Source organism: Lathamus discolor, chromosome 2, assembly GCF_037157495.1.
Source record: "Lathamus discolor isolate bLatDis1 chromosome 2, bLatDis1.hap1, whole genome shotgun sequence".
Lineage (NCBI taxonomy): Eukaryota > Metazoa > Chordata > Aves > Psittaciformes > Psittacidae > Lathamus > Lathamus discolor.
In genome coordinates this window covers 39,848,799-39,876,652 of record NC_088885.1, presented here as the reverse complement: position 1 = coordinate 39,876,652, position 27,854 = coordinate 39,848,799, and the positions used below count along the sequence as shown (strand labels likewise).

Here is a 27,854-nt window from a genome sequence, read left to right as displayed (position 1 = left end):
TTGGAAGCTCAACAGTCAAGTAGTATGAGAAAATTTTTTCCACGACTAACCTGATTTTTTCCCCTATTTCTCATTTCTCTAGGACCTTTTCCCCACATGTCTGATAATCACTCTCCAATAAAGGCCAGGCAAGTTCTGATCAACTGAGGTGTTTACCCCAACTTCTAAGAAAGAATTCCATTTTATTTTAATACTACACTTCCTTTTCAAGATCTCCAGCAAGAACTGCTAGAACATAGGACTTCCCACAACTGTTTTCCTGCAAAGAGACAGATATCCTCTACAGACTCTTTTCAAAACACCAGAAAACACAGGCTCCAAGCCTCAGAACAGGAGAAAATACAGGCTTCCATATGCAGAAACGCAAAGACCACGAGTTTCTCATTCCCTATCTATGTTCAAGCACATTGAAATAAATGTTTTCAATTTTTTTACTTACCCCCAATCAAAGACAACATATTAAACAACAACAACAAAAAAGAATTAATTTCTACCTCAATCTGGGTGGTGTTATCATGTCCCTCTTCAAGCAGCAGATCCGTGAAACCCCCTGGCTCAGAAGAATCCTGTCCCATGCTAGCTCTGTTGGTGTCAACTGATTTGAGAGACTCTGAATGCCTTCTCCACCTGTGGATGCTTACTCGTGAATCCACTCGCACATTTTCCTCCACTCTAGGGAAGCTCTGAACAACTTCATAAAACACACCTGTTTGGAAAAACAAACAAAACAAGATAATAAGCAAGTGGAACTTTGGTTTACTAATAATAACTGAAAACCTAAGAATAGTATTTTTTTAGGAATGTTTCAAAAAACTCATTAGAATCAACATTTAGATTCCTGATAAAGTTTCTACATACAACAACATCAACATGAGAATATAAAAGGATAGCATGTTATATACAAAATTTAAGAATTTGGACCAAGTTTTGCGGTCTCCTCTAAAGAAGCTAAATGTTTTATTTTCCTGCTTACTTTATGTCTTGGAAAAGTTTTCCCTGCAACCTTTGTCATTTTGATACCTGTCTACTCATAGGTGTCACTTTTCAAAATAAAATAAATCTAAGAAAATGAAACAGCTAATCACTTAACAAAAGTAGAAGAGGTAGAGAAACACTGGTAGGGACTTAGCTTTTGCTACTGATTTTATGTAAAAGAGATGGAAACCTTGTGAAAAGCAAATAAACTTTACGAAAGGCATGAAATTCCATAAACATCTGGTCCAGCACAGAAATAAAGCTGCCCTGTTGTATAAGTGATAAATGCAAATGATGTGTGAAGTCTGCGGACACCCACTATATCCTCTGCAAAGGGTGAGTGGTTGGGTAGTGTGCTTTATGTGTTACTTTTGAACTTTCTTCATGCTCATTCACAACTTTTTCATGCTAGTAAAACTATCACCAAGACAAATATGACTTCTTCGGTAGTCTCCAGTTTGCCCAGTCCAAAAGGCAATCAAAGTAATTTTTGTTAATTTATTTCAGTTAACACCATCAAGATGGGGTAGAGCAATTTTGCGTACTTTGCACTAAAAATTAAATATGCTTTTTGTACGGTCTTTGCATCTAAAGGGAGATGTAGAGGGGTGCTCTGTGCTTTTCATGTGTCAGGAAGAAGGGGTTCTTGTTAAAAAAAAAAACAACTAACTGTGAGGTTCCAAATGAACTCTCAAGAGAAGTGGCAAAGTAAAAGAAAAATACTTAAAGGACAGACTGGTAAATGAATTATTTGTAGAAAGATTTCCATTGCTTCTGTTTGGCAGAAACGTCTGAGCAAAAGCACTGCTTCCAAGGTTTTACTGAACATCATATATGTGGTCTATGTACAGAAGAGACAGAAAAATTACCTATCAAAGGTTTATCTGAGAAGTAAGATTTTTCCTGCATCATAGGAGGTGCAGCTATAGGAATCATGGATGTAAGAGAATCTGACATTGTTCTTGACAGACCAGAGAGTTACAGTACAGAAACAGTCTCTAATGCACTTTAGGCTCTGTGTGGTTCCATTTTCTTTACCAAATTCCCCGAAATCTACTAGACTTATTTCCTAAGCTATTTGATCACTCTCAATCACACTGTAATTAATGTGAGTCGAAGGTGCTTTGTCACCTAAAGAAATCAGAATTTAACAGAGATGCAAAATAAGCTATCTTAGGCCATAACTTTTATCAGACCCTGAATAATCAGACTTCTTTTAATTGGTGGCTTTGTGAAACCCATTTCCTTGCATTTCGTGAAAGCCTTAGAACACTTGTCTTCAAGAAATTGCCACCACACTCCCTGTTTTATCAAGCAGTCAGCTGTCAGATGCAGAGGAACAGCTCAGCAGATGAACTAACTTATTCCTCCACAGTCCTTATCAGAATCTATTCAAAGCTGCCCTCCCTGCTTCAGGTTGGAGGCACTCACCATGCTGTTACGGGAATAAGCGCATCAGAAAGCTGACAGACATAGCAAACTTCTCAGATACACAGATCACAGATAGGCACTTTCTGCCTGCAGTATGCAACGCCTGAGTCTGTATCCATGGAGGCAATGTTTGCCTCCTGCCTCAGCTGAGCCTGCAGCACCAAGACATCACAGCACCTTCCATGAGGCATGCGCAGAGTTAGACATCTACAAATGGGGATCCCAGGCCACAGTATCACAATGATGATAACACAGTATCTATGTGTTTGCAGAACCCTACTCCCTTCTTCTGAAGCACTTCTCCTTGGCTGCCCTTGATGGCTCAAACATCCTGTTCAGACAGAGAAGCAAAAAACACATTTACTCCCATTCTGCACTCCCACCACAGCCTACTCTTTCTATGGCAAATAATCAACATGTTGAGGCAATCACCTAACTTAGCAGAAAATGTGAAAGTTATGGGAGGGTCTTAAATCCTATTCACTTCAGGCTGAGCCTTTTCTGTAAAGGAAAGCAATTACACTTTCTTCTCCCACATCCTGGATAGAAATGAATGTGATTTCTAAGTTTTAAGGTGTAGTAACATAAACTATTTTTTAAGACAATAATAATATATTGCTGAAGAGAAGAAGATAAACACATTGACGTATTTCCACTGGCTTGAGAATTTTGCACATTTTTCTCTATAATGTTCTTTTACAGTAGAATTGCATCATGACATCTGCAAACTTTGGCATGGGACAAACCCTATTAGAGAACTCTTTGATGTCTTCAGTGCAAAACTTTTATCCTGTTTCAACGGTATTAATTATGTGATTTTTGTCTAGAAAAAATAAAAAATATTCTAAGCCATTTGTTACTGCTGTTGCATTGATAAATATTATTTTACAGGTACAAGCTATACTGACAAAGAAGCTTAGAGTCATCTAACTGTATTCAGAATGCATTATATCCTTCTAAATTTTTTAGTAGAAAGAATTAAAAGCATGAACTGAACATTTTCAGTTTAAAACTAGTCTTTGGGTTTTTTTTTTTAACATGATTATCTGTGAAAGCTTCTACCACTGTTATCACTTGACTGGTTAACCGTCCTGGACTAGCAGAGTGGAGATACTGAAGCTGCAATGTGACATAAAATCTGGATATCTTTTTAGAGAATAAAGAGAGAAATTTGCTGTAGGCTTCCTCCTTCATTAAACCTTTTCCTTAAGCTACTGGAGAGGGAGAGAGAGAAATAAAAGGCTTGGCCAGACTAGCTCCGATCCAGTGTGGTGTCTCTGGTTTATCCCAATAGATCTCTAATACTGAGAAAGTGATAAAGATTTTTTCTTTAAACAAGCTGAAGAGAATGTTTTCCTTTTATGTAAATATAATTTAAATATATATATATTCTCATATAATGGTTAAATTAATTTTCAAGTTCTAAATGCAGGCAGCTGATGAAGAAAAAAAGCATTCAGAAACCTAAGATTCCAATACTTTACAAGTTAGAACTATTTCATGTTTCTGGTTCAGATTTCTCACATAAAAGGCATTTTAGAGGAAATGTACCAAATTATACTCTTATCTTTTAGATCTCTGAGCTTGCATCTAATTAACACTGAAGGAGAACATGTCATTCAAATCAATTGGAAATGCTGTAATATCTGATTAATAATAGAACCATAATATTGGCAAGCATAAATGAGTAGTAACTTGTTCAACTTCTATGAACAGACACTCAGAACTACAATAAGCCTTCAAATCTGTTCAAATTGGAAGTACAGTTTTCAACTGATATTTTTATGTGCAAACCACAAGAATGCTATATATAGTCCTCTTAACTGGCATGAAGATATCTTGGTGTGAAGGTCTGTGTAGCTGATATTATACTGTGATATTCTGGAAGTAGCAAAAATAGAATGCAGATATTTCTAATGAATATGTAATTAAGCTGGTGTTTTGGTCTGATCCCTCAGCTCTTGCCCTTGAATTTTTCAGAAAAACAGATATGAAAATTGTGTCTACAGCTCCTTTCCCCCTTTGGTTATGTTAGAATCTAAGACTTCAAGTCTGTGTTGAATAAAGCTAGAAGGGCAGTGGGATGGGGGTAAGAAAAACATCTATAAACAGCTTTCACTGCTCTGAGATTATTTGGACTTAAAGAATGACTGATGGCAAGTTCAGAAACTCTTGTTGCAGTTGGCCGGTTCAGCCCTTCATAGTTGATATGACTGATCAGAATTACCACCAAAAGTTTTAAGGGAACTGGGGCATCATTCACACAAACTGGAAAGACCTACACAGAATATTTAGAGAGGAGACTGCTGAGGGGCTATAGGTGAAAATTACAGACAGACTCACTTCTCACAACTAAGACAGGTGTTTCAAGCTTCCTTCTGTACAGCTTTAGATGCCCAGAGGAAAAAGTCTTTTAAAAGGTTTTGGCATCTATTGGCTAACCGCCCCTGTACCAAGATATTAGCTTTTTTACTACCTTAGCTTGCATTTTAACAAGTACTAAACAAGCTTTTAAACTGTATTAAGGTATCCTGATGGAGGAGACAGGACTGAAAGCTGTATTTTTTTGTACATCAGAAGCTGGACCTAAATTTTGAGGTGGCTCTGCTAGTCTGAGGTTTTGGACACGAAGTCATGAGTTCTGTACTACAAAACACACAGAACTGTTTAACAGTTACATCATTAACACAAAGTGATGCTGAAAGTTGGCAACAAGCCGATATGTGGAAAAATTTGTCTACTTCAATATTGTGAGTTATGCCAGCAGCTTTTATATATTGGAAGTCTAGATTGGGCTATACAAGAAAGCTTTGCTGAAAGGGAAGAAGCTGCCTGAGTATGTAAGGGGACAAGGGTTGCCTGCTTTACCAAACCTCTCCTTAAACAGAAAAGGGAAAAATTCTGAGTAAATAAAACCAAAATTAAACAGTAGAGCTTGACAAGTAAGGCAGCTCTGACTTAGTAGGGAAGCCTGGTCTGCATAAAGCTTCATTTTGAATTAAGTTCTAGGTCTCATTTTACAAGAAAAAAAAAAAAAAAAAGAAAGAAACATTCAAAATTTTACAGACAGGAGAAAGAAATGAGAAAGAAAACCTATTTTTAAATAAAAAGGGTAAATTGCTAAATGGTGTACCACTCATTCAACTGTTTTTTGGTTTTTTTTCCTCCCCTTTTCCATAAGGTCAAACAAAGGTTTGTGAAACATTTTAGCTCATCAGAATTTCAGAATTGCATTTCAGAAAAACATGTGTTAATTACATTTCATGGTAGCACATATTTAGGCCAGCTCTGCAATTTGACTAATTTCACAAATGCATCATAATCAACAAGCCTTTTTTTCTTTAAAACCCAGAAATATTCATACATTGAAACCACTACTTAGCAGATTGCTTGTGAGATATAGTAGCATCTTTCAAAATCTGCCACAGCCGAAATGCCAGCAAAATCAAATATCAAAGGCAAAAATTTATTAATCTAGGAACTGAAAATGCCATCATACTCCCTTAAGTAACTTTCTATATGCCATCTCATCAATCTTATTTCTATTATGACCATTTTATTAGTAAAGATGAGAAGCCAACAAATAAATGTTGGTGGAAGATACGTATATTGGACCCATGAAGTGGTAGACTGTTCAAAACATAAACATTCCTTTAGAGGATTCTCCAAGTAGAGTGCTCATATACTGAATGTCAAATATCACAGCACAGTCATACTTTTCATAAGAAGAATTTCCAATTTAAACTATCTCTGCCTTCGAACAGCTCAACAATATATAGGCTTCTTTTTCTGCTGTACCTCATTCATGGGACTCAACCAATTCCACCTTTCTGACCTTAATTTAAGAAAGACATAAGAGAGTTGCTTGACTTTCAATATGTCCTTGAGAATAATATGATAAATTCAGCAAAGCATTTGACACTGTCCTGCACAACATCCTTGTCTCTAAACTGGAGAGACGTCAATTTGATAGACGGACCGCTTGGTAGATAAAGAACTAGCTGGATGGCCGCACACAAAGAACTGTGGCTCAATGTCCCGTTGGAAAACAGTAATGAGTGGTGTCCCCCAGGGATCAGTGTTGGGACTGGTCTTGTTCAACGTCTTTGTCGGTGACATGGACAGTGGGATTGAGTGCGCCCTCAGCAAGTTTGAGATGTGTGGTTCGGTTGACACTATAACTGTATGAGGGGTGATCATGTGGGCCAAGAGGAAAGATCATGAGGGGAAAGGAGAGGCAGCCATGAGCAGAGGTCATGAAGGGAAAGGAGGGGGGCCATAAGGGGAGATCGTGAGGGGAAAGTAGGGGTGGCCATGAGGGAAGATCATGAGAGGAGACAAGGGGTGTCCATGAGGGAAGGTAATGAGGAGGAGCAGCCATGAGGGGAGATCATGAGGGGAAAGGGGGAACAGTAAAAGCACTATTATGTTTATGCTAACAATGCAGAGAATAATCCTTTACTGCAATCCTTCACTTTCTAAGACAGAGACAAAATCTCCTTGAAAGTAAACCACAGAAAATGAAGATGGAATTGATTCTGGTTTAGACTTTCCTTACAGAAGAAGCAGCTCTAATAGGCTTAGATACCCCGCCACAGCAAATTCAGTTTGGGTACTCTTCAGCAACCCTATTAACAAAACCCAGAAAAGCCAGAATTGTGTACTTCTGATTTAATTAAAGCTCCACAGATGTACTGCTGCTGATGTGATATTTTCCAGAGCTTTCAGGTGGAGCAGGTCAGACAGCTGGACCTCATGGAACACATGAAAAAATTAAAGCCCATGCTATTAGTGCCTATTTAAACTTCGCACATGATGCACTACCAAAATAGTTTCTCTAACTGAAAAATGGTAAAGGCTTTTCTTTCTCTTAAAGTTCTTCTTGTCTCATGCTGCTGTAACTTCAATACAGCTTCTTTTCATATAGTTTTGATCTTTGTTATACAAACAACCATTTTCTAACACTATCCGTCAATTTTTTTTCAGCTGAAGATCTTTAAAATTTTTCTAGTAGAGTTGTAGATTTAAGGCTACTCAAAGGAATACTTCCCAGTTCTCCTTTTCCTCTCCTCCTTTCCAGCATAGAATCTGGCATTATAGAAGGGAAGCTCAACTCTCCTAGTCTCACCTGACTAGCTGAGAAAAGGTGCATCCTGAGACGTCAAACAGTGCTAGGATTTTTCTTTTAGGCCTTTTACTTTCAGCTAACCCATATTCAGCATGATTAATATCACTTAAAGATTGCGCACCCTACAAATAGGTTTCATATCCATGTTCTCAGAAGCACTTCTGACAATTATTATTAATGCAGATACCGAAGTATGCCTAGATAAATATTTAGCACATACTAAGTTACCATGTAAAGCAAAAGGAAGTATTTCTGTAATGCTCTTATGTACAGGGCACAAAACTCAAAATAACAGTAACCATACTTTTTCTGTGGAATATCAAATTACAGCATAGAAAAGTAGGAAGTAAACATGCTTTAGAACATCTGAGGTTTTCTGATTAACCATCATAGCAATAACATCAAAATGTTAATTCATGTGTAATTTATGCATTTTCTGTCCAAACCTCACTATATCACAAACCCTTCTGGAGCCACAAAATTATTTTTGTAAAAAGCAGGGGAAAAAAAATAAAAAAAATTGTCCTGCTAAGAGAAATGGAGATCTTTCTATAATACTCTATTTATATGCAAACTCTTGATTTTCCAACCTAGATTCAGTAGTTTTCCAGAGAATACTAATATCAACTGTAGTTTATTTAAACACATTGGACAGAAGTTTATAAAGGCTCTTCTCTAGTCAATGACTGGATTACAGCACAACGGCTAACATCAGACAGTAGCATTTATAGCTGCCTCAGTGTCCACCTAACAGTTCCAATTTGAAAGCATCTTTCTTTTTCCTGAAGGATCTAGCAAACCTGTGCACTAGAACAACCCAAGGATGCTAGCCCCATGGTCAGTCAGCTTCTTCTCTAGATGCAGGCTTAACCAGAATGAGCAAGTAATCCATTCAGCTAGAAGACATGCACAGGTGTGCAGATACGTAGATGATAAAATGGAGTTAAAAAGTTAGATAGACAATTTTGCAGTCATTTCATAAGGACTAATTTCTGTTTCTAAGTGGTGGAGAAAAGCATACAAAAGTGAACTAGTCTTCATAATTTGAACTGCAGCTTATATCTGGAACTCCTTTTGCATGACTTGTCATGGTTTAAACCGATCCACACAGCTCGTCCACTCCCCCGCTTCTTTCCCTCCCTCTACTCCTGGAGGGACGGAGAGGAGAATCGAAAAGAATGCAACTCCCACGGGTTGAGATACAGTTTAGTAAGTAAGGTGTAACACAAACCACTACTGCTACCACCAATAATAATAATGCTAAAGAAAATAACAAGGGAAGAGAATACAACATCTCAACACCAGCCAACCAATAACTCGCCCCACTCCCCCCAGCTGAGCACCGACTGATACCTTGTCCAACCCTGCAGTCCACTAGCCCTTCCGGGTAACTCCCAGTTACCTCCTGCACATGACGTGCTGTGGTATAGAACGCCTCTTTGGTCAGTTTGGGTCAGGTGTCCTGTCTCTGCTTCCTCCCAGCTTCACCTCCTCCCTGCCAGAGCATGAGGCTCAGAAAGTCCTTGGTCAGACCAAACATTTGAGCAGCAACTAAAAACATCGGCGTTATCAGCACTGTTCCCAGGCCAAAAAATGAAAACACAGCACTGCACTAGCTACTAAGAAGGAAAAAAATGACTGCTACTGCTGAACCCAGGACACTTGTCAAGGGAGAAGTCAGAAAATATATGGGATGCACCAAACTCTATTAGCTTGGCTAGTTTGTGCCCTTTCCAGCAGCCAGTGGCAAATGCAACTTTGGTAGGAGGGTTATCTTCAATTTTAGCCCAAGGAAAAGCCAGAGGCTAAGACAGATGTAAGCCTATTGCTTTAAAAACGGGTTAGCACAACAGCGCTAGTCTTTTTGTAGTGTGCAGAGGCAAAGAGCAGCAATTCCAGGGACACCGCTCTGGCCAAGACTACATCAGTTAGCTCTCCACAGGCCTGTCACTCACTGGTGCTGGAGCAGCATCAGAGGGTAATTGGCTTCCTGGGTAGCCCTGTCAGGCTGACTTCAAGTCAGGCGCAGGGATCAATGTCAGCATTCACACCAAAGGCAACCACACTGGATTTGGTGTCTCAAGCAAACAGATAGACAGAAAAAGAAAGCTCACATATCCACACAATAGAACTCCCCATACGTATGTGTATATACAACACCACCTTGCAGGCACAGATTAAAATTGGAGCAACCCAGCACAGTGGATATTAGAGAAGAAAGGCAGCGTAACACCTCATATAGTATAATAAACATAGATGGACACACAGACAAAGTTTTTCCTCTCTTCTCTTGTCAGGAGTGCCCCACAGGCTGTAACCATCTTGTTAACAAGTTTGTCTGCAAACAGGGACAAACTCCTCAGCCCCTTACTTGCTCCTAGCTCGTTTCTTACTGAAACATGACACAGCTCTCCTGCTGTGTCCTCAGTTCCCTCTGCGCCCCTCACAGGACTCGAAAGGAAGTGGTTTGTGGTATTAGATGTTTTACAGAGCTCAGTGTTTGGAAAATTGAAAAATGAACAAGCAATTGCCATTGCCCAGAAATGTGTAATGGGGAATGCAATAGTATCTGACACTGTAAAAGCTGAAGAAAAAAGCTGTATGACTTTTCCTCCAGAATGCTGGTAAAAAGGGAATTTTTTGAAGACGGGAAAGTTAAAATTGATTGTGGATATATACATAACTTGGGCTCTCCTTTTGCGCACTGTTAAATGCCAAACTGATTTCAGACAGAACTTAAAATGTAAACCCCTCCATTTGCTTTATGGATTATATAAGGAAATTCTATATCTTCTTTTATTTTCTGCACACAAAAGTTTCCTAAACCAACAGTGATTCATGTTTTAGAAAGATTATGCCAGCTACAAGAAAACTGATTGATCATTTGCAGAATTAATGGATTCATTTCACAAAACGTGAAGGCTCAGTGACAGGGTTCTGTACACTGTGGCGTCAAGAAAGGTTTTTCATAAATATCCTGCAAAAAGTAATAGTAAATTGGCATGTTCAAACAGAGAGCTGCTCCACGGGTCAGAAAAAAATAAAGATGGCTTCATGGGATTTATGTGGTAGGGTTACATGTTTAGGTCAGCAATGGTTGAGAAATATATTAAATGTTAGTACTTTAAAATTCTCAAGATATTTTTTATCCAATTTTACTGGCTTTACATATACATTGAATTATGCTTACTCTGCTTTATTCTTGAGATGTTTTCTATAGAGATGGGATGGCCCAGAAATTACAATAATAATTTCCTTAAAAGACAAGCTTGAAGCTTGTTTCAATGTCTCTTCACCCTCACACACAATTGCTGTTCAACTTAAATTTCTCCTTGCATTTACCCAGTTCCTTCATCTCTGTATCTTTCGTTCCAGAAGAATAGCACATGACCTTAAAAAAGAATATTGCCTTCCATTTTCATCCATATGCACTAAGTACGTATTTTCAGGACTTATGAAAACATAATAATGATTTTAAACAATAAGGGCTGAAGTCAGGCCTGATGCAGTAAGTCAGTCCTGTAGATACGGCCCTCTGTAAGATCAGCCACTAGAGAAGTCAGAACCTTCCAACTTTCCTGGAAGCACAAGAGAAAACTAACTACAGTAAATAGATACTGTGTAGAGATGGCTTCTACAAAAGGAATCAAAATGTACCGTGAAAGCCTGGCCTGGGTTACTCAATTTTTTATAGTATTTTTGCATAACAGCTCAATGGATGCTTCACTTTTGCTATCTGTAAAATGCAGATAATGATACTGGCTTTGTCTGTTAAACATATTCTGCGTTACTGACAACAAGTGCTAGATAATAGCTATGTACTACTTTATTACTGAAATGCCATTGTTTATTTCTTCCAGACTCTCTGTCTGAAGGGGCAAGCTACTTTATGCCTTATCAAATGAAGATTAAATTTGTCACTGAAATTAAAATGGTTCTAAATGCCTTCAGCTTCTTTTCAGGAAAAATTCTCATTTTAGCTTCATCAGGAGAACTGCTGGAGAAAAACATCATGTTTCTAACACACTAATGGGAGGAAACTAGAGTGGAGGCTGTTCTTAAGCTCTGGCACAAAATCTGCATTGCTAAACTTGATGTAGGAACAAAAATAAATAAATCATACATTAAGGAAGAATTATAGTAGATACATATTTCAAGTAAAAAAAAACAGCTGTATTAAACATATCAAGAAGCAGAGACATAAGAAACAGAATTAAGCCAATTAAAGATATGAATGATAGAAAGACATTCTTTGTTTGGCAGAAAAGAAATAATCCATTTGAAAACTGGCAGAGATACTGGGGAAACAGAAGAGAAAATATTGTATCAATCTTGAAACTTGTCAAAGCAATGAAATTATCTAGCAAATGTTTAACTGGACTGCCCAATATACGGAGAATTGAATATTGCCTTTGTCTTCTCCCGAAAGACAGACTAACTAGTACTGTCAATTGTGCAGATACAGGCAGTTAAGTGCAGGGAAGACTGCACGTTTTCATAGTTCGTAACTGACCAACAGGACTGGAAGGAATCAACACCTATAAAGGGGTTTTAGAATTTCCAAATAAAGCACGGATTTTAATATATATAATATTTGACACTGATTACATACATTTCCAACATACGTAATCAAAATGAGGGAACTGCATTGCTGGTATCCACTTTTCATACATAGAACTTATATGAAACTGAAGCTATTCGGATAGACATATTCCAGGAAAAGACTGAATAAATGTTTTTTTTCTTTATTACACACATTCCAATTCTACCACAAGGTTCCCAAGAAAAAAACATTACCAGCTTTGCAGCACTGCCACTGGGGTGGCTTTGGTAGCATGTTGTATACGGACATTTCATCTGTGCATTTTCTTAATGAGGAGGCAGAGACGGATACTGCCGCATTGCAATGCACATGGTGTTTTGGAAGCTGTGCAGGGATGAGGCAGCTCAAATGACATCACTCTACACTTACGAAAGGACAGATTTACAACTCTCTGCTGTGCCTGTACTTTTCTAGGTGGAAGATAGGACATTATGTAATGTGTGATGATCATTACACATTGATTATCACATGAAGAATATGTTATTTTACTTTGGAGAAGCAACACAGAGAACCAGACGGTTCAGTACACTTCTTAAAATGTAAATGTAGCTGAACTTATAGGGCTTCAGACTTGGCAGACTCAGTGACTTGATGCGTGCAAACACTGCCCAGTGCATTAACAGAGATGAAGGGATGGCTTTATAAGGAAGAGACCTTGATCACAAGAATGATTGTTTTCTTTTTGGGTAATCACTATGTTGCAGCGCATTTACACTTCTATTCAGCCACTTGCTCAAGCTATTGCTCAGGTTCATTATCACTGCTTAGAAGGCAAATTCAAAGAAGAAAGATGAAAATGTCTGGAAATAAGAGGGAATATACTGGGTTTTAAAAGTTTTTGGTCACAATGACATTTCGATGTTTACCTCCTCCTGGCTTATTAATCAAAGACAGGAATACTCCATGTACAGAATGATTTGGGAAAATGTCAGTTGAAATGTTGCCTTTTAAAGATTTATATATCCATTAAATATACCTGAAAAATTACCCGTGTTTCTTCTCCTTCTACCCACTTCTCCTTCTACCACAGATGCTGTTCCTAACAAGCACATATTAATGCTGTCTCAAGAGGCTATTTTTTTCCCTTTCTAAATGAAGCACAGTGCCAGCAGTCAGTTATGATTCCCGCTACCCTGTCCTTTGGACTCAATGACAGTAAAGCACTAGCTGGTTGCATGAAAAGACATCTTTTACAGCAGTTTTATATTTCTGCGTTAAAGCATCTAGCTGCCAAGGTTTTAATCCACAGACTGGCTGACAGCCCATTCAGAACCACAGCAGCCACAGTAAGGTTTGGAAATCAGCTCTTCACATCTTACAGCAGGGAACTGATTCAGTAACAGCTAGAGTTCATTCAGTGTGGTAACAGTACAGTGCAAAGATTTACCTTATTCCTGGACGGAATATGACCCTATAAATCAAACTTAAATTTTTCAAGAACATATTCACTTTGGTGTTCCCAATTAACTCAATGCAGAAAGTAGCAGGGCACAAACTCTGGTTCTGTATCATGTACATTTACACTGTCAAGCTACTTACATCTTATGCAAACAATGAGATGCAAGAAAACTCAACCTAGTGAACTTAAATGGGACTTTAACAGCTCCTAGAACTGCTCATCTTCCACATGGCTGTCAGTTCCACTCCACTAAGGAATTAATCTTAAATTAATCTGTCTTCTTGCGGAATGCTGACTGCCTTCCTCAACTTGTAAATCTCATTTACTCATGTTAATAGCTTAGTCACTACAGATACATCATTCCATGTCTGAATTACAGAGGGATAAATTACCAGTTCCTGGATATTTAGATGTCCTGAAGAAGGGACAGCTAAGGAACACAGGTTGACTGTCCTTGTGCAGGATGTCCTACAGACCCAGCACTTCAAACCCCACTATATTTAACAAGTCTGGTCTATGGCATTTTCAGACAAATGTAAGGACTGGGCTACCTGGTGGTAAAGGATGTGGTCAGGCTCCGTCAGTAAGGGTCTGGCAGACTACATGGCCCCACTCCCCTGCCTGAGCAACTTGCTCCTGTTTTCCAGTTTCTGCAAGCATGCACTTGCCACAACAGAACTGTCTCTCAAAACTCAGAGTAAACTGTTTATTTCTTACAACACGACTAGTGACAGAACCGATTGATTTTATAAACTATCTGTCCTGCCCCTCTCTTTTGTTCCAATTAGTCTTAAATATTTTCTGGAACAACTTCAAAAGCTGGACACCTTGCTAAGAGATGTAAGGCTTCATCCAGGGTAAAGGGAGTCTTGAACTCTCTGCCCCACTCCTCTGAACAGTGCATAATCAGTAGGATACTATACAAACAAAAGACACCAGTACTTGGGCTTAGAAGACAAATTGAGAGCTTTTCTCATTTCTTGCAAAGACCAGCTCTTACTCTCGCATTGCACATGCTGGATCCAGAAGCAATTAGGTCTTCTTGCAGTCCTTAACTGAACAGCTAATGCTTAGACAGCAAGATTTCAGATACATGATGTTCATTGCTTGGTTTTGTTTCTCATTTTCAGGTAACTCCCAGATCCACAAATGGGTGTTTGGATTGCAATTTAAGTACTAAGAGTAAGCAATTAACACAAGGCTTTAATTCCACTTAGGAATTAGAAAGCTACAGATTTGTCATGAAAAAAACTGAGTTTGTAGGTGCTCAAGTCCTTTATTACATTTGTAATCTTAAATTTGTGAGGAAGAGTTTGTTAAACACTAATTGGTGTTGACAGCAAATGCCCACTTGCTTCAAAGACTAAATCTGCTTCTGCAGCCCATGTATTACTTCTGAGTTTTCTGGTTTCATGTCAGTCATGCGGAAGTTTCTCATAGTTTGCTGCATTTGGGCACATTGTTTGGCTCTAAATGAGCCCCCAAAACCACTGACACTTCCATGAACCAGGGCCCTTCAAAGACCTGTTATTTAACTGAACTCTATTGCATAACTCCTAGTGGCCATTTCCCCTCTTTTTCATTAATGGCAAACCAAAGACTCGCAACTTCTTGTGCCCCAGATTAATCTCCACTTCTGCCTGATTATGCCAAAAGCTGCAGATTTTCCACATAGTGTATGCTTCCTGTCACACGATTTAGCTAAGCTGTTTCTAAGCATATGTAGTATTATCTGTTTGTAAAACAGGATGAAACATATACTGCTTTTTACCTACTCCTCGAGGAGAAAAGTGGTAAAAGGCAGCACATTCAGCCTCCTCCTCTCATATAAATGCAGTAAGAAGGAAAAAAGCAACAACTTACTTTATTACTCCCATCAGTTTTGCTGAAGTAAGAAGACTGAAAGCTGTGGGAGAAAAATTTTCATGTCATTAACACAGCTTCTCCACAGGAAATATGGGCTCATCAATAGACTGTTTTCCAGCTTAAGCTTTAAATATGAGTGATTTCACAGACACCAGCTTATACAATTTATTTTAGGTCTGTAATATACTGGTACTCAAATATTTGCAAACCGAGTTTCCCTTCCAACTATCCTATCCATAGCCTGAGCGCTGTCTTTTATTAGAGGCTCCACCACCTCGAGCCTCGACAGCTCCGTTCCACTAACTACAGACCTATACAGGGAAATCCTCCTTGTAGGTATTTTCTCCAGTTTCCTTCTGCCCCAATTCAGTAAATCAGCATTTGTAGCCTTACTCCAACCATCTCCTCCTTAGCTGCTTGGTCTCTCCAGATCAGCTTGTGCTCTCCCAGGAAGAGGCATGGTGTCAGACTCCATGTTGCATCTGTTTTGTTTAGCCTAGCTTCCAGGGAGCAGGAGGAGCAGAGCAGAGAGGAAAAGGTGATGTTGCATGCAGAGACTATCTCATAGCCTCAGGCACAGGCTTTGCCCTCACTTGCCAGCTACCTCTTCCCAACCTTATTGCCTAAAATCAGATGTTATCCTTTTCAGTGACCTGTTAGAGGATGATAAAACAGCAAAGGGGAGAGTAAGAGTGCATGGAGAATTGCACAAAGTGAGAAAATCACTGCTCCTACAAGCAACCTGACGAGCCTGAACTCTATTTTGCTATCATATATTTTCTCAGTATCAGAAAAGGAATCTTATTTCTGGTTTAAAAAATTTAAAATTAGGACCTTTCATATCTGAACTTAATATCAGAAGTATGTCACACTCACTGGTGGTCTGCAGAGAGCTGATTAGTCATAGCATGCTGCTTCCTCTGTATTTAGCTATTAAACAGCATTTTAAAAGTTAAACTCATATTAAATATTTACCTGATATTTATTGTTCCATGTAAGCAATTGCCACAGGAATATTATTCTGTTGCCAGAATGAGGATAATACTCTGTGCAATGGCAAATAGGCTGGGAAGTAGGCCCATGAGTCAACATCTCTGTTGAAACATGAATTTGTGTTTTGAATTACTGAACCCTTTGGCCAGCATTGCTCAGCGTCCCTATTTCACATTTCGTAGGTGTCTGACCGAAGCGCCTTAAAGAGGCATAATTTTTGCAGGATGACCTATTAGCACTTTCTGAATATCATTCAATGCAGAAACATATCTCCACAGACACCCACCAACTCTTGATCCTCTGATTCTTCTCATTAGTAAGCTCAGATTCTTTCTTACATCAGCACTGTTCATACACAGTTCAAGACTTAGAATTATAATCTTCTTCTGGGATACGTAAATGCAAGTAAATGCAACATAAATGCAATCTCCGGGAGATCTAATGATTTCAGTGGACTTGTGGATGTCAAACCACATCTGGCATGGCATGGTGTCTGACTGGAGGTGGTAACCTCTCAAATAGCTGACCATGGAAAACTGACTTGAAATCAGCTGTAACAGACTCTCAAAATTCCGCAAGCAGGTACTGCTACCTTCTCACAAATGTACAGGTCTCATACAACATCAGGTGGAGGAGATCATCTCCTGAACTTTTAAATCCTCTTGAATACAGCAATTCTGAAGGTTGTTCTGGCTCTAGTGTTACTGGATTAGTTTTCCTCCATGGACCAAACAGGTTTTTTGTCCTGAATAACTTGAAACCTTTTAAACCTGGAATATTTTAGATGATCAACACCAAATTATTTTACCCTTGTGTATTGAAGATGCTCAGGAAGGCTGGCTGCCTATACAATAATAACTTCTATTTAGATGCTTGGAAAGTGTTCTAAACTTCAGTTTGGCATACAAGTAACCTTGCTTTTCTCAAACAAGCACCCACTAACACACTGCCTACTCTAAAATTCCCTGCCATTGCTAGGAAAGTCACCATCAGGTCAGTGTCAGGCATCTGCATTTTCAGTTAGGTAACTACTGGGGAGGAGAGCTTGCCAGAAAACACAGAGCTCAAGAACACAACATCCTCTATTAGCATAGTTCAGTTCTAGTCAAAATAGCTTTTTTATATCCTTATTTGAAATTGAAATCCCCCAAAGCAAATCCAGATGTCCTGTGTTTGTTTGTTTATTTACGTTTTTCAGAAGCAGAATGTGATGTAGGAATGGTGAGAAACAGTTTGAAAGCTCTGAGAAAAAGCCTTGATCCCAGAAACACTGCTAAAACTGTTGCAAGACATGCTGGTTTGACTTTTTTTTTCTCAACCAAAACATTATGGGGAAGAAATAAAAAGAAAAAAAAACCACCACACCTAAAGAACACTATATACTCAAACTAACAGAAAAAAAAAAATAAACTACAGTGCTTCTAAACACTTTCTATGTATTTCTACCTTGTATTGTGATTCTAACCAAATGCAGCTGCTTTCTCATTTACTTATTGAAAATGCAATCAGCAATGAAGCTAATTTGTGTCTAACCAAGGCTCTTACAGTAACTGATTACTTATAGATGCCAAGTCTCCAAGTGAAATTTCTGCCACCTGTTTTTAATTTCAGGATTGGCAGTTTTGTATTTCCACAGCTTACTGACCTCGTGTGGGGCTATACCATCTGTTGCTGTATTCTCCATGTTCAATCACCAGTTTCCACAGAACATCAACAACATTGAAATAGCTTTCCACCATTACACAAGGAGCTATACTAAATACTGTATCTTAGAAATATCAAAACTGTCTTCCATATCAAAAGGCAGCTTCAGATGAAACACTGATTACTTTTCTGTAGTAAGTGGTTTCATTCAAGGTGTGAATATGGTTTATTTATATGTCAAATTAACCATAGCAAGATGCTTACATTTATTGTGCAAGCCAACTTTCACTGCATTTTTATTTTGACATCTATTATCTAGCATGAACATTTTGTATAGCCTGAAGTTTTTAGGAGAGCCCTAAAAAAAGCATTCAATTAACAGAAACAGTGCTGTCAACATTGAATCTACACACTAGAAAATATAACAGTTTAATCTGTTTTAAAAGGACAATAAATACACTTGAGTAATAAACAGTTTGCTGGTGATAAAAGCAATGAACAGAAATACAGAATAGATATTTTTTTTTTGCACCAGTCTGCGAAGGATATGTTGTTAAACAGTTTTGCAAGATATTTTCTATTTCAGAGTAAGACTTGTTTTCTAAAATGCATCACCAATATTGTCTAAGCCATGACTCATCTGCAAACTAATTCCAACATATAACGATTACTAGATGGTATCTGTAAGAGGAGTCAGTTATGGAAAAGGACTATTTAGTTATCCTGTCTGTAAGTTGCAGCATAAACCTCTAGGGGATGCTCTGTATCAAATTCATACCATTTTTTGACTTTTGGATTCCTTCCACTATAAAAGTCCCAGCTACTATCAACCCACACAGCCTCTAGTTGGTTTATGTTATTATTTTTTGCTTGTATTATCATAACGGCTAAGTTCCTTTGCTGTTGAGAAGACCCAAGATGGTAGATGCCCTGCAAACACAGAAGGAAAAGACTGTCCTATCCTTCCTGTGGCAATATAAAGAGTTAAGCGCGTGCTAAATTAGATTGTGCTCTGAGATAACTTGAGCATCCCTCTTCAGGTGGCCCAGCAGCTGAGTGCGATATTGGGGGGGGTGGAAAGGCAGAATCTCACACATGAAGAGCAGAGCAGGCATGGAACACAGACCACGGACAGGAGAGAAGGGGAGAATGGGATGAGAAATACTCACCTACAAGATGGCTGGAAATAAAAGGAAGGAGGAAAATTATGACTTTTTGTTAAGCCACCAAATCCCTTAAAATTATTGTTTCCCAATCACAGAGATTTCAGTACAGTCTTAAGGAAATGATGGGTGTTTCCATCCCCTAGTTCATGAGGCAGTCAAAACAGTTTCCTCCTCTCCAAAAGAAGGTGCTGAGCCATTCCCCTAAGGTCAAGTGTTAGTAGAGGCAAAAGACAGCATAAGACTGAAAGGCACGCTCCAGCCAGCCGCCGCTCCTCCAAGCCTGTCAGACTCCAGTTATGGCTCTTCTGCTGATGGTGGTAGACACAAACCCCTTTATTCCTCATAACAATTTGATTAACCTTCTGCCATATCATTTGCTATTGCTCCATCTCTAGAAGAGTGAGGGTGACTTTGGCATCAGTCTGAAGCCACTAGAGCTTTTATGTCTTTTCCTTGAATAACTTCACCAGGCAAAAATTAGACAGGATTGCGGCCCACTCACTGCAACATCTTCTGACCTCAGTTAACACTGACATAAAACGCAAAGAATGCTGTTGACTGGAGCACAGCTATTACCATTGTACAGGAGTGCATCTGAGGTCAGAATCTGACTCAAACTGCTTGCCAAAGACTGCAAAATATTATGAAAGAATGGCTAACAGAAGCTACCCACACCCACTGAGCTCTGGATGTTCAGCTGAGAAGCAGATGTTTTAAGGGTCAGTATTTTGTAATAAGTAAACACATTTATTGTAATGTAGAACACTGAGCTAATAATATAAATACCAAGTAGGATGCTTGAAATACCATGCAAACAACAACATACATCTGAAAAATAACTACAACAAATGCTTGTTTTTCACCAGAAAGATCACAGGATCAGCAGCTGTTTACTGCTTCAGCACAGCAATTACAATGTAAGCTTAGCCAATGTTTCCAGTAAAGCCTGCTCCTATCCATCCCATTTCTAATAATCTGTGACATTTCTTCCTGGGTCTCATATTCAGGGAGCTTGCCGTCCAAAACGCTAGCCAAGTTACTCGGAGCGCAAGGCCAAAAGATCATGTGCTCTGCTTTTCAGATGCAGTTAGCTAAAACTAATTCACCTCATTCTTTGCAAAGACCCCCTGTTTCTAACTCAGCAGTATAATTGTAGAACACAAATAAGGAAGTTTCTGAACCAAACATTTTAATTAGGAACAAAAAAACGCTCTGCCAGGAAAAAGAAATCTCTGCATTTACTGTTGTTTCTGTGATTTGGCCAACAAAATATACTGATATGATAGCAGCTAAGCTGTCAGCAAAGATGAAGACACCTATACAGATTCAAGAGCTTTAAACTAGTTATGAAGGGGGGAGGGGATTTAACTGGGCCTGTTGGGGACAAGCCCAAGAGGAACAGGCTAGGGATTGAAGGATGGCGGGCTAAGGAGGACTATCAATCTCTTGTTTCACTTTTGGGGAAGGATAGCTTTTTAGACCCTGTCCCGCAGGGGAAAAAGGGTACTAGGACTGGCTCCCTGAAATGCCTGTACACCAATGCACGCAGCATGGGGAATAAACAGGAGGAGTTAGAAGTCTGTGTGCGGGCTAAAGGTTATGATCTAGTGGCAATTACAGAGACATGGTGGGACAGTTCACATGACTGGAATGTGGTCATGGATGGCTATGTCCTTTTTAGGAAAGACAGGTCAGCGAAGCGAGGTGGTGGAGTTGCTCTTTACGTGAGAGAGCAACTAGAATGTATTGAGTTCTGTCCGGGGTCGGATGAGGAGCAAGTGGAATGTCTGTGGGTACGAATTAAGGGACAGACTGGCACGGGTGATACAGTTGTGGGGGTCTATTACAGACCTCCTGATCAGGACGAAGGAGTTGATGAGGCAAGAAGGTTGAAGGGCAAGAAGGAGGACCCGGGTAATTATAGACTGGTCAGCCTTACCTCCATCCCTGGAAAGGTGATGGAACAACTTATTCTTGACTCCATCACTAGGCATATCAAGGATGAGGGGGTCATTAAGAACAGACAACATGGTTTTATGAGGGGGAAGTCATGTATGACCAACCTTATAGCCTTCTATGAGGAAGTGACTAGGTGGAGGGATGATGGTAGAGCGGTAGATGTAGTTTTTCTTGATTTCAGTAAGGCATTTGATACTGTCTCCCACAGCATCCTCATAGATAAGCTAAGGAAGTGTGGGCTTGACGATCAAGTAGTGAGGTGGATCGAGAACTGGTTGAAAGGAAGAAGGCAGAGAGTTGTGGTCAATGGCGCAGAATCTAGCTGGAGGTCTGTGACTAGTGGAGTCCCTCAGGGGTCGGTGCTGGGACCGGTGCTGTTTAATATTTTCATCAATGACCTGGATGAGGGAACTGAGTGCACCCTCAGCAAGTTTGCTGATGACACAAAACTGGGAGGAGTGGCTGACACACCAGAGGACTGTGCTGCCATTCAGCGAGACCTGGACAGGCTGGAGAGTTGGGCGGGGAAAAACTTGATGAAATTTAACAAGGGCAAGTGTAGAGTCTTGCATCTGGGGAAGAACAACCCCATGTACCAGTACAGGTTGGGGGGTGACCTGCTGGAAAGTAGCGAAGGGGAAAGGGACCTGGGGGTCCTGGTGGATAGGAGGATGACCATGAGCCAGCAATGTGCTCTTGCGTCCAAGAAGGCAAATGGCATCTTAGGGTGCATTAGAAAGGGTGTGGTTAGTAGGTCAAGAGAGGTTCTCCTCCCCCTCTACTCAGCCTTGGTGAGGCCACATCTGGAATATTACGTCCAGTTCTGGGCCCCTCTGTTCAAGAAGGACAGGGAATTGCTTGAAGGAGTCCAGCGCAGAGCCACAAAGATGATTAAGGGGGTGGAACATCTCCCTTATGAGGAGAGGCTGAGGGAGCTGTGTCTCTTTAGCTTGGAGAAGAGGAGACTGAGGGGTGACCTCATCAATGTTTACAAATATGTAAAGGGTAGGTGTCAGGATGATGGAGCTAGGCTTTTTTCAGTGATATCCAGTGATAGGACAAGGGGCAATGGGTGTAAACTGGAGCATAGGAAGTTCCACGTTAACATCAGGAAGAACTTCTTTACTGTAAGAGTGACAGAGCACTGGAACAGGTTGCCCAGGGGAGTTGTGGAGTCTCCTACACTGGAGATACTCAAGGCCCGCCTGGACAAGTTCCTGTGTGATGTACTGTAGGTTACCCTGCTCTTGCAGGGGGGTTGGACTAGATGATCTTTTGAGGTCCCTTCCAACCCTTGGGATTCTGTGATTCTGTGAAGAGCAGACCCAATATTTGGACTTCTGCTGACTTTGGTGTGCTTTTGGATCAGCCCATAATAAAGGAAATAAAGTTTTATTTTTACCAGGGCTCCTGCTTTTCTGGATCCCCATGCAAGCTCTCCATAAGCCACAGAGTCTCCCTTGCCCTATTAGCAGGAGACTGAGCTCTTGGATCCAGTGCACTAAACCAGGGCAAGGAGAGGCTGTCGGCCTCATGGCCTGTGCCCAGGTCTGCCCCTGCCATAGGGGTGCCTTGATCCAACCGCCCCCACCTGCCCACTTCAGACCTTGTCCATTGACCCCATCTGGTGTATTGGGTACACTGGAGGACGAGAAATGGGCACAGAGCCCAGCATCACAGTCAAGGAGAGAGACTCTTGCATTCACTACTCTGTCTATTCCAATACCTTCAAAACTGCAAAAATACATAAATGTGCTCAAATGTGGGAACAATGTTCTCACCAGACCAGTCTAACTATTGCATCCACATGGATATTTTGTATTGTTCTACATGCAACTATTTAGTTTTTATTTTTTCATTTTAGTCAACATGTGACAGAAAAACCATCATCTATTCTTTTATTAGTATTATTACTATTGCTATTACTATTAGAGAGAAAAAGGCTAAAAGTCACAGTGAAAATGCAGATATATACTCCCATTTTTGCCAGCATATATGAAGTTCTGCAGACAGGTCTCCTCCCTCCTATTTACTTTTCTAGAAGAATATTTGACATGTCCTTTATTGTTCAAAGTTTTAAAACAAAAGCCCTACCTACTGTTCCACAGTACTCTCTTTCACAAGTTTGCGCTTCCACACCATGCAGTGAAGTTAACTGCAGAAGAAACAAGCAAACTAAGAAGCCCACACACAGCCCAGCAAAAAACTCCTCATAATACATTCCAATGTGCTTAAAACCCTCGTCTGACTTACAGTTTTGCACATACCAGCCTAGGGTGAAAGAAACTAGTTTGCTGGCTCCATTAACCAGGGAAATCTTTGGAGTAACTAAGTAATAACTTGCATGTAGAGCATCATCTAGAATTGTACTGGCTCATTTTCCTCTTTGGACAGTTTCTGCCTAATTATTTATTTATTTTTAAATCAAGAACAAACTCTGCTGCTTGGATGAAAACAATTTCCATCTTAAGCTTCTGTGGTCTATAAAGGTACACATGTTTTTGATAAACAGAGAGTTCTTCCTCTGTCCCTAAAGTAAGAAATGTGAATACAAATGTTGATACAGATAAATATGGGTCAAGAAAACCCAGAGGCTGGACTAAGCCACCATATTTAGAAAGTGAATTGGGTTAATGTCAGCCACCAGGACAAAGGAAGAAGTTTTTCATCAGAGCACCAGCTAACTCCCTCTGGTAAATGGCATGCAGGACAGGAAGAGCTCAGATAAATACCTCATCACCAGCTTTGTATCTGGATTTCAAATCAGTTCTAAGTTGTAAAACTGCTTGCAGTTTCATGTTACTGACTTTCTCCAAAGATACACTCCTTATGTATTCTAGCTCCTTGGTATGATTTTATCTAGACTCCCCACCTTTTGCCTACTGATCAGATACTTTGCACAGAGCTTAGAAAGTCATACTATTAATGTAGTTGTCAAAGATGTTTGTTTTTTCAAGTTCAAGCTCTTAGGATTTATACAGCTTTGCAGCTCCACTTTGCAGCTCTGGGTTAGAAAAACATAGATAATGAATAAGGCTGTAATAGATACATAATTACATTACTAAATAGATTAGTTAAATTATTGAATTAATCTATTAATAATAATTAGAATAATAAAAATGTTTTATTTATTATTAAATTATCACCATACTATCAATTATTCTATTAATACTTAATTATTAGAAATATTTTAATAGCATATACTGTATTATTACTATATAAATTTATCCTACTTAATGATTATTGCTATATTAATTTATTAATATATTAATATAAGTAATGTATTTTATCAAATTGTTTTATTATGTTAAATGATTAATTAAAATAAATATATTAATAGATTATTAAAACATTATATTACATTATTAAATAGATACTTGCTTATTTTCATTGGCTAAGTAGTGTCAAATGAAAAAATATGAGTTTTAAAAAACAAGTGAAGATTTAAAACACAGCTGGACAGAAATAGATACATAGTTTAAAACCATAAATTATCTGTGAGCTCCAATGCTCTTTATCAGAATGTGGAAAAAGGTGACCATATTGAAAACAGTACAGTCTGATCTAACATGAAAGATTTAATTCATTAATATAGTCACTAATTTCAGTTGTATTTCCCTAATTCAGAGTGAGATTTATGTTTTTTGTACAGCAGAGGCCTGCAGGACAAGACCAATGACTACGAAAGAGGACCTTCAAGTAACAGCTTTGTTCGTGCTCTGCTTCGAAAAAAGCAAATGTCCAAACAGAGCTGGAAGGCTAATTCCTTTCATATACAAACCATCCCTGCAAAAATTATGCAATGTAATAACCTCGTAATGTTCCTTTAAACTCTAGATTTCGGTTAATAAATAGCTTAAAATAAACACATAAACAGAGCAGCTAACTTCTTAAGGAGACCTGGATATAAGAGTATAATGGTGTACAGACCACCTCTAAATGGAAAGCTTGTGACTGAACTGAACAATGAATATGCAACTTAAGTCTTTTAGATTTTGGTTCAATGTAAGGAAATTACAAACGCATTAGAGTTACATATTATGGAAACATGAACCCAGCTTTTTGTAAGTCTTTTCTTTATATTTAACTGGGTTTTATGTACATTTTCTTCCTTGTGAAAGTTACAAGATTTAGTTGCCTTTTTAAAAGATATTGAGGGTATGAAATCTAATGATCATTCATGTCTGACACCTGAATTTTTAATCAAGTAATATTTTGCCTATTTAAAAATATTTTCTCCCTACTTTGGTAAGCAATTAATCTAGATTACTGTAAATTGACTGCCTGTTAAATTAGCTCACGAGAATGCATGGGAAAATCTTCCAGGTTAATATCTAGTTGCTCAGCTGTGTTTTAGAAAGTGTTTCAAACAATACTCTCCAGGATACAAAACTTCTTCAGCAAGCTAAGCAAGTTTTACCAGTAATTATGTTATTAATCTTCAGTGTGACTTCAGTGATTTTGTGAATTCTACAAATTTCAGAAAGTATAATTATCTTTATACATCATCCTCTTTAATGTTGTAAAATACCAAAGTGGAAACAAAGATCTGGCACAGCAGAAGGAAAACTCAGTGCATAAAGAATATCAGGAAATTATTTACTCTCTAGATTTCCAGAAGCAGAGAAGGAGATTTAACATGTCAGCTACCAAGGCAGTTTAAAAACTCAAACGTATTCAAAATGCAGTCAGGCCATTAGGAGTAATATACCAAGAAGAGTGACAAATTAGCACAGAGATTTTGATACTTTTGAAGCAAAGGCAGTGAAACTCCACCAAGTACTTTGTTACCAACCCAATTTTCAAAGAAATTATTGCTCTAACAGACAGCTGCATGTAACCCTAACATTTTCTAAACCCATTTTCTATCTGTTCTCAATCATTTACTCTGCAGAGACAGACAAATTTTCCTTGATTAATTTAGAGGAGGAGAACAGTCCTGTGATACAGATGACAGATTAGTGCCTCTTGGCCTAGTGGGAGTGTTATGAAGCATTTTATGCCCTGATGAATAAGGGTGAAAGATACTGAAAGCATCCGAACTCAAGATATTTCTATTTTCTTCCACACAGCAGTAATTTGAACCAGAAGCAGAACATGTATGAGTGTACTGTAATGAAGGTGAGGATTCTTGGATATGCATTGAGACTAACAGCATCTGCCATGAACATCACTTAATTCTCACTTTATTTGGGAAAAAAAAACCAGCAAAATTATTTTAGATGATATAAGGCAAGCATTTTATCTACGTCCTGTAATTTTCTGGCTTTCAAAATAAGCTTGTGCTTCAGCATATGAAAATGCAGAGAGGCAATGCGTCAAGTGCATAACCTTCACCCTCCCATGACATGTCCACAAGTTTGAATAATGGTAACATACCAGATCTCTGAAATTTATCAGCTCTACATGTGCCCACGTGTTCTGCATTCTACACATCCACAGGAAGAATGCAAAAGGTGTCAAAAAACAGGGCCAAACTTGCCCAAGCATAAAATCTCAACTGATTAGATAAATCCTCCCCAAAACAGACAACGCTTCTGCAAAAGGAAACGCAAGAAAAGTTCTTACGAGCGTGTGGCAACTTCATTAACTCTCCAAGGAATATGTGGACAAGTACTTTCTTCCCAAGAAAATATTATTATAAAAATAAATAACAACACCCCCAAACAAACAAACAAACAAACAAATCCTGCGGTCACATAAAACATTTTCCAGATTTTATCACCTATGTTTTATTATTTTTTTCAGAATATAAGTGCTGCATTTTTCTTCCCAATTTTACCTGGAAATAGTATTTTGTTAGGTCATATCAAATCAAGTAAGACTGTGAAGTTCAGTCCTACAAGTAAGCTGGCAGTGCTTGTCAAGAGGTATACAGAACACTATGGAAAGTGCTGTAAATCTTAATTTCTAAATGTAACTCACTGAACAATGAGTATACATTGTGAGATCTGATACAGTGAACTGCTGTTAACAAACTACTTAACAGTGATGGTTTAACAGCACCAATATTTTCTAAGGCATATTAGTTCCCCTGAAGAAATAATGGTGTCTTTATGCACTAGATTCTGAGTCAAGTAAATCCCTGTTGTGATTCAGACATGAAGCTACAGATTATAGACATTTCCCTATCTCTTCAAAATGTCTCTACAAGGGAAAATTGAGTAAATTTCTCTAAGAAAAAACTATGCAACGTTCTCAAAACCAAGAATGCAGCCTTGCAAGTAGGTTGCTGTTTCTTTCATTATTGCCCAAAGGATATGTTAAGCGCATAGGAAGGCCTCTGCTGAGTTGCACTGCCAGCATTAGTTACTCTTTCATGAAGAAATATCAAAGAAGAAACTAGGGACCAATGGAGAGAGTGATTTACTGATGATTTCTTACAGGAAAACTTCTTCAAAGAAAGTCAGTGGAGTTACACCAGCTGAAATAGAAAGAGGAGCCTTTTACACTTTACACTTCCTTATACACTACCTCATTGAATGTAGTGCACTTACCATGGGCACACTGACCACTCATATTAAACAATTCTAGTTTCAAATACCCGGAGATCTTCACATTAATAATGCCCTGTAAAAAGTTTTCCCAGGCTTGTAATCATATGAAAATTTAAAATATAAATAATATAAATATCTCTTAGGATTTCTAATCTCAGGAAAGTTTCTTGTCACCTTGTTTATGATTAATTGT

At 38.7% G+C, this 27,854-nt stretch overlaps 1 protein-coding gene across 2 annotated transcripts in view; it reads right to left on the bottom strand.

The window, feature by feature from the left end:
* The window catches only part of PLXDC2 (plexin domain containing 2), a 266,023-nt gene that overhangs the window by 146,169 nt on the left and 92,000 nt on the right, over positions 1-27,854 (bottom strand). For both annotated transcript variants that reach the window (XM_065666537.1, XM_065666536.1), the window contains exon 2: positions 495-706. In XM_065666537.1, coding sequence (XP_065522609.1) covers positions 495-706 — 212 coding nt within the window. The remainder of the gene's footprint in view (positions 1-494; positions 707-27,854) is intronic.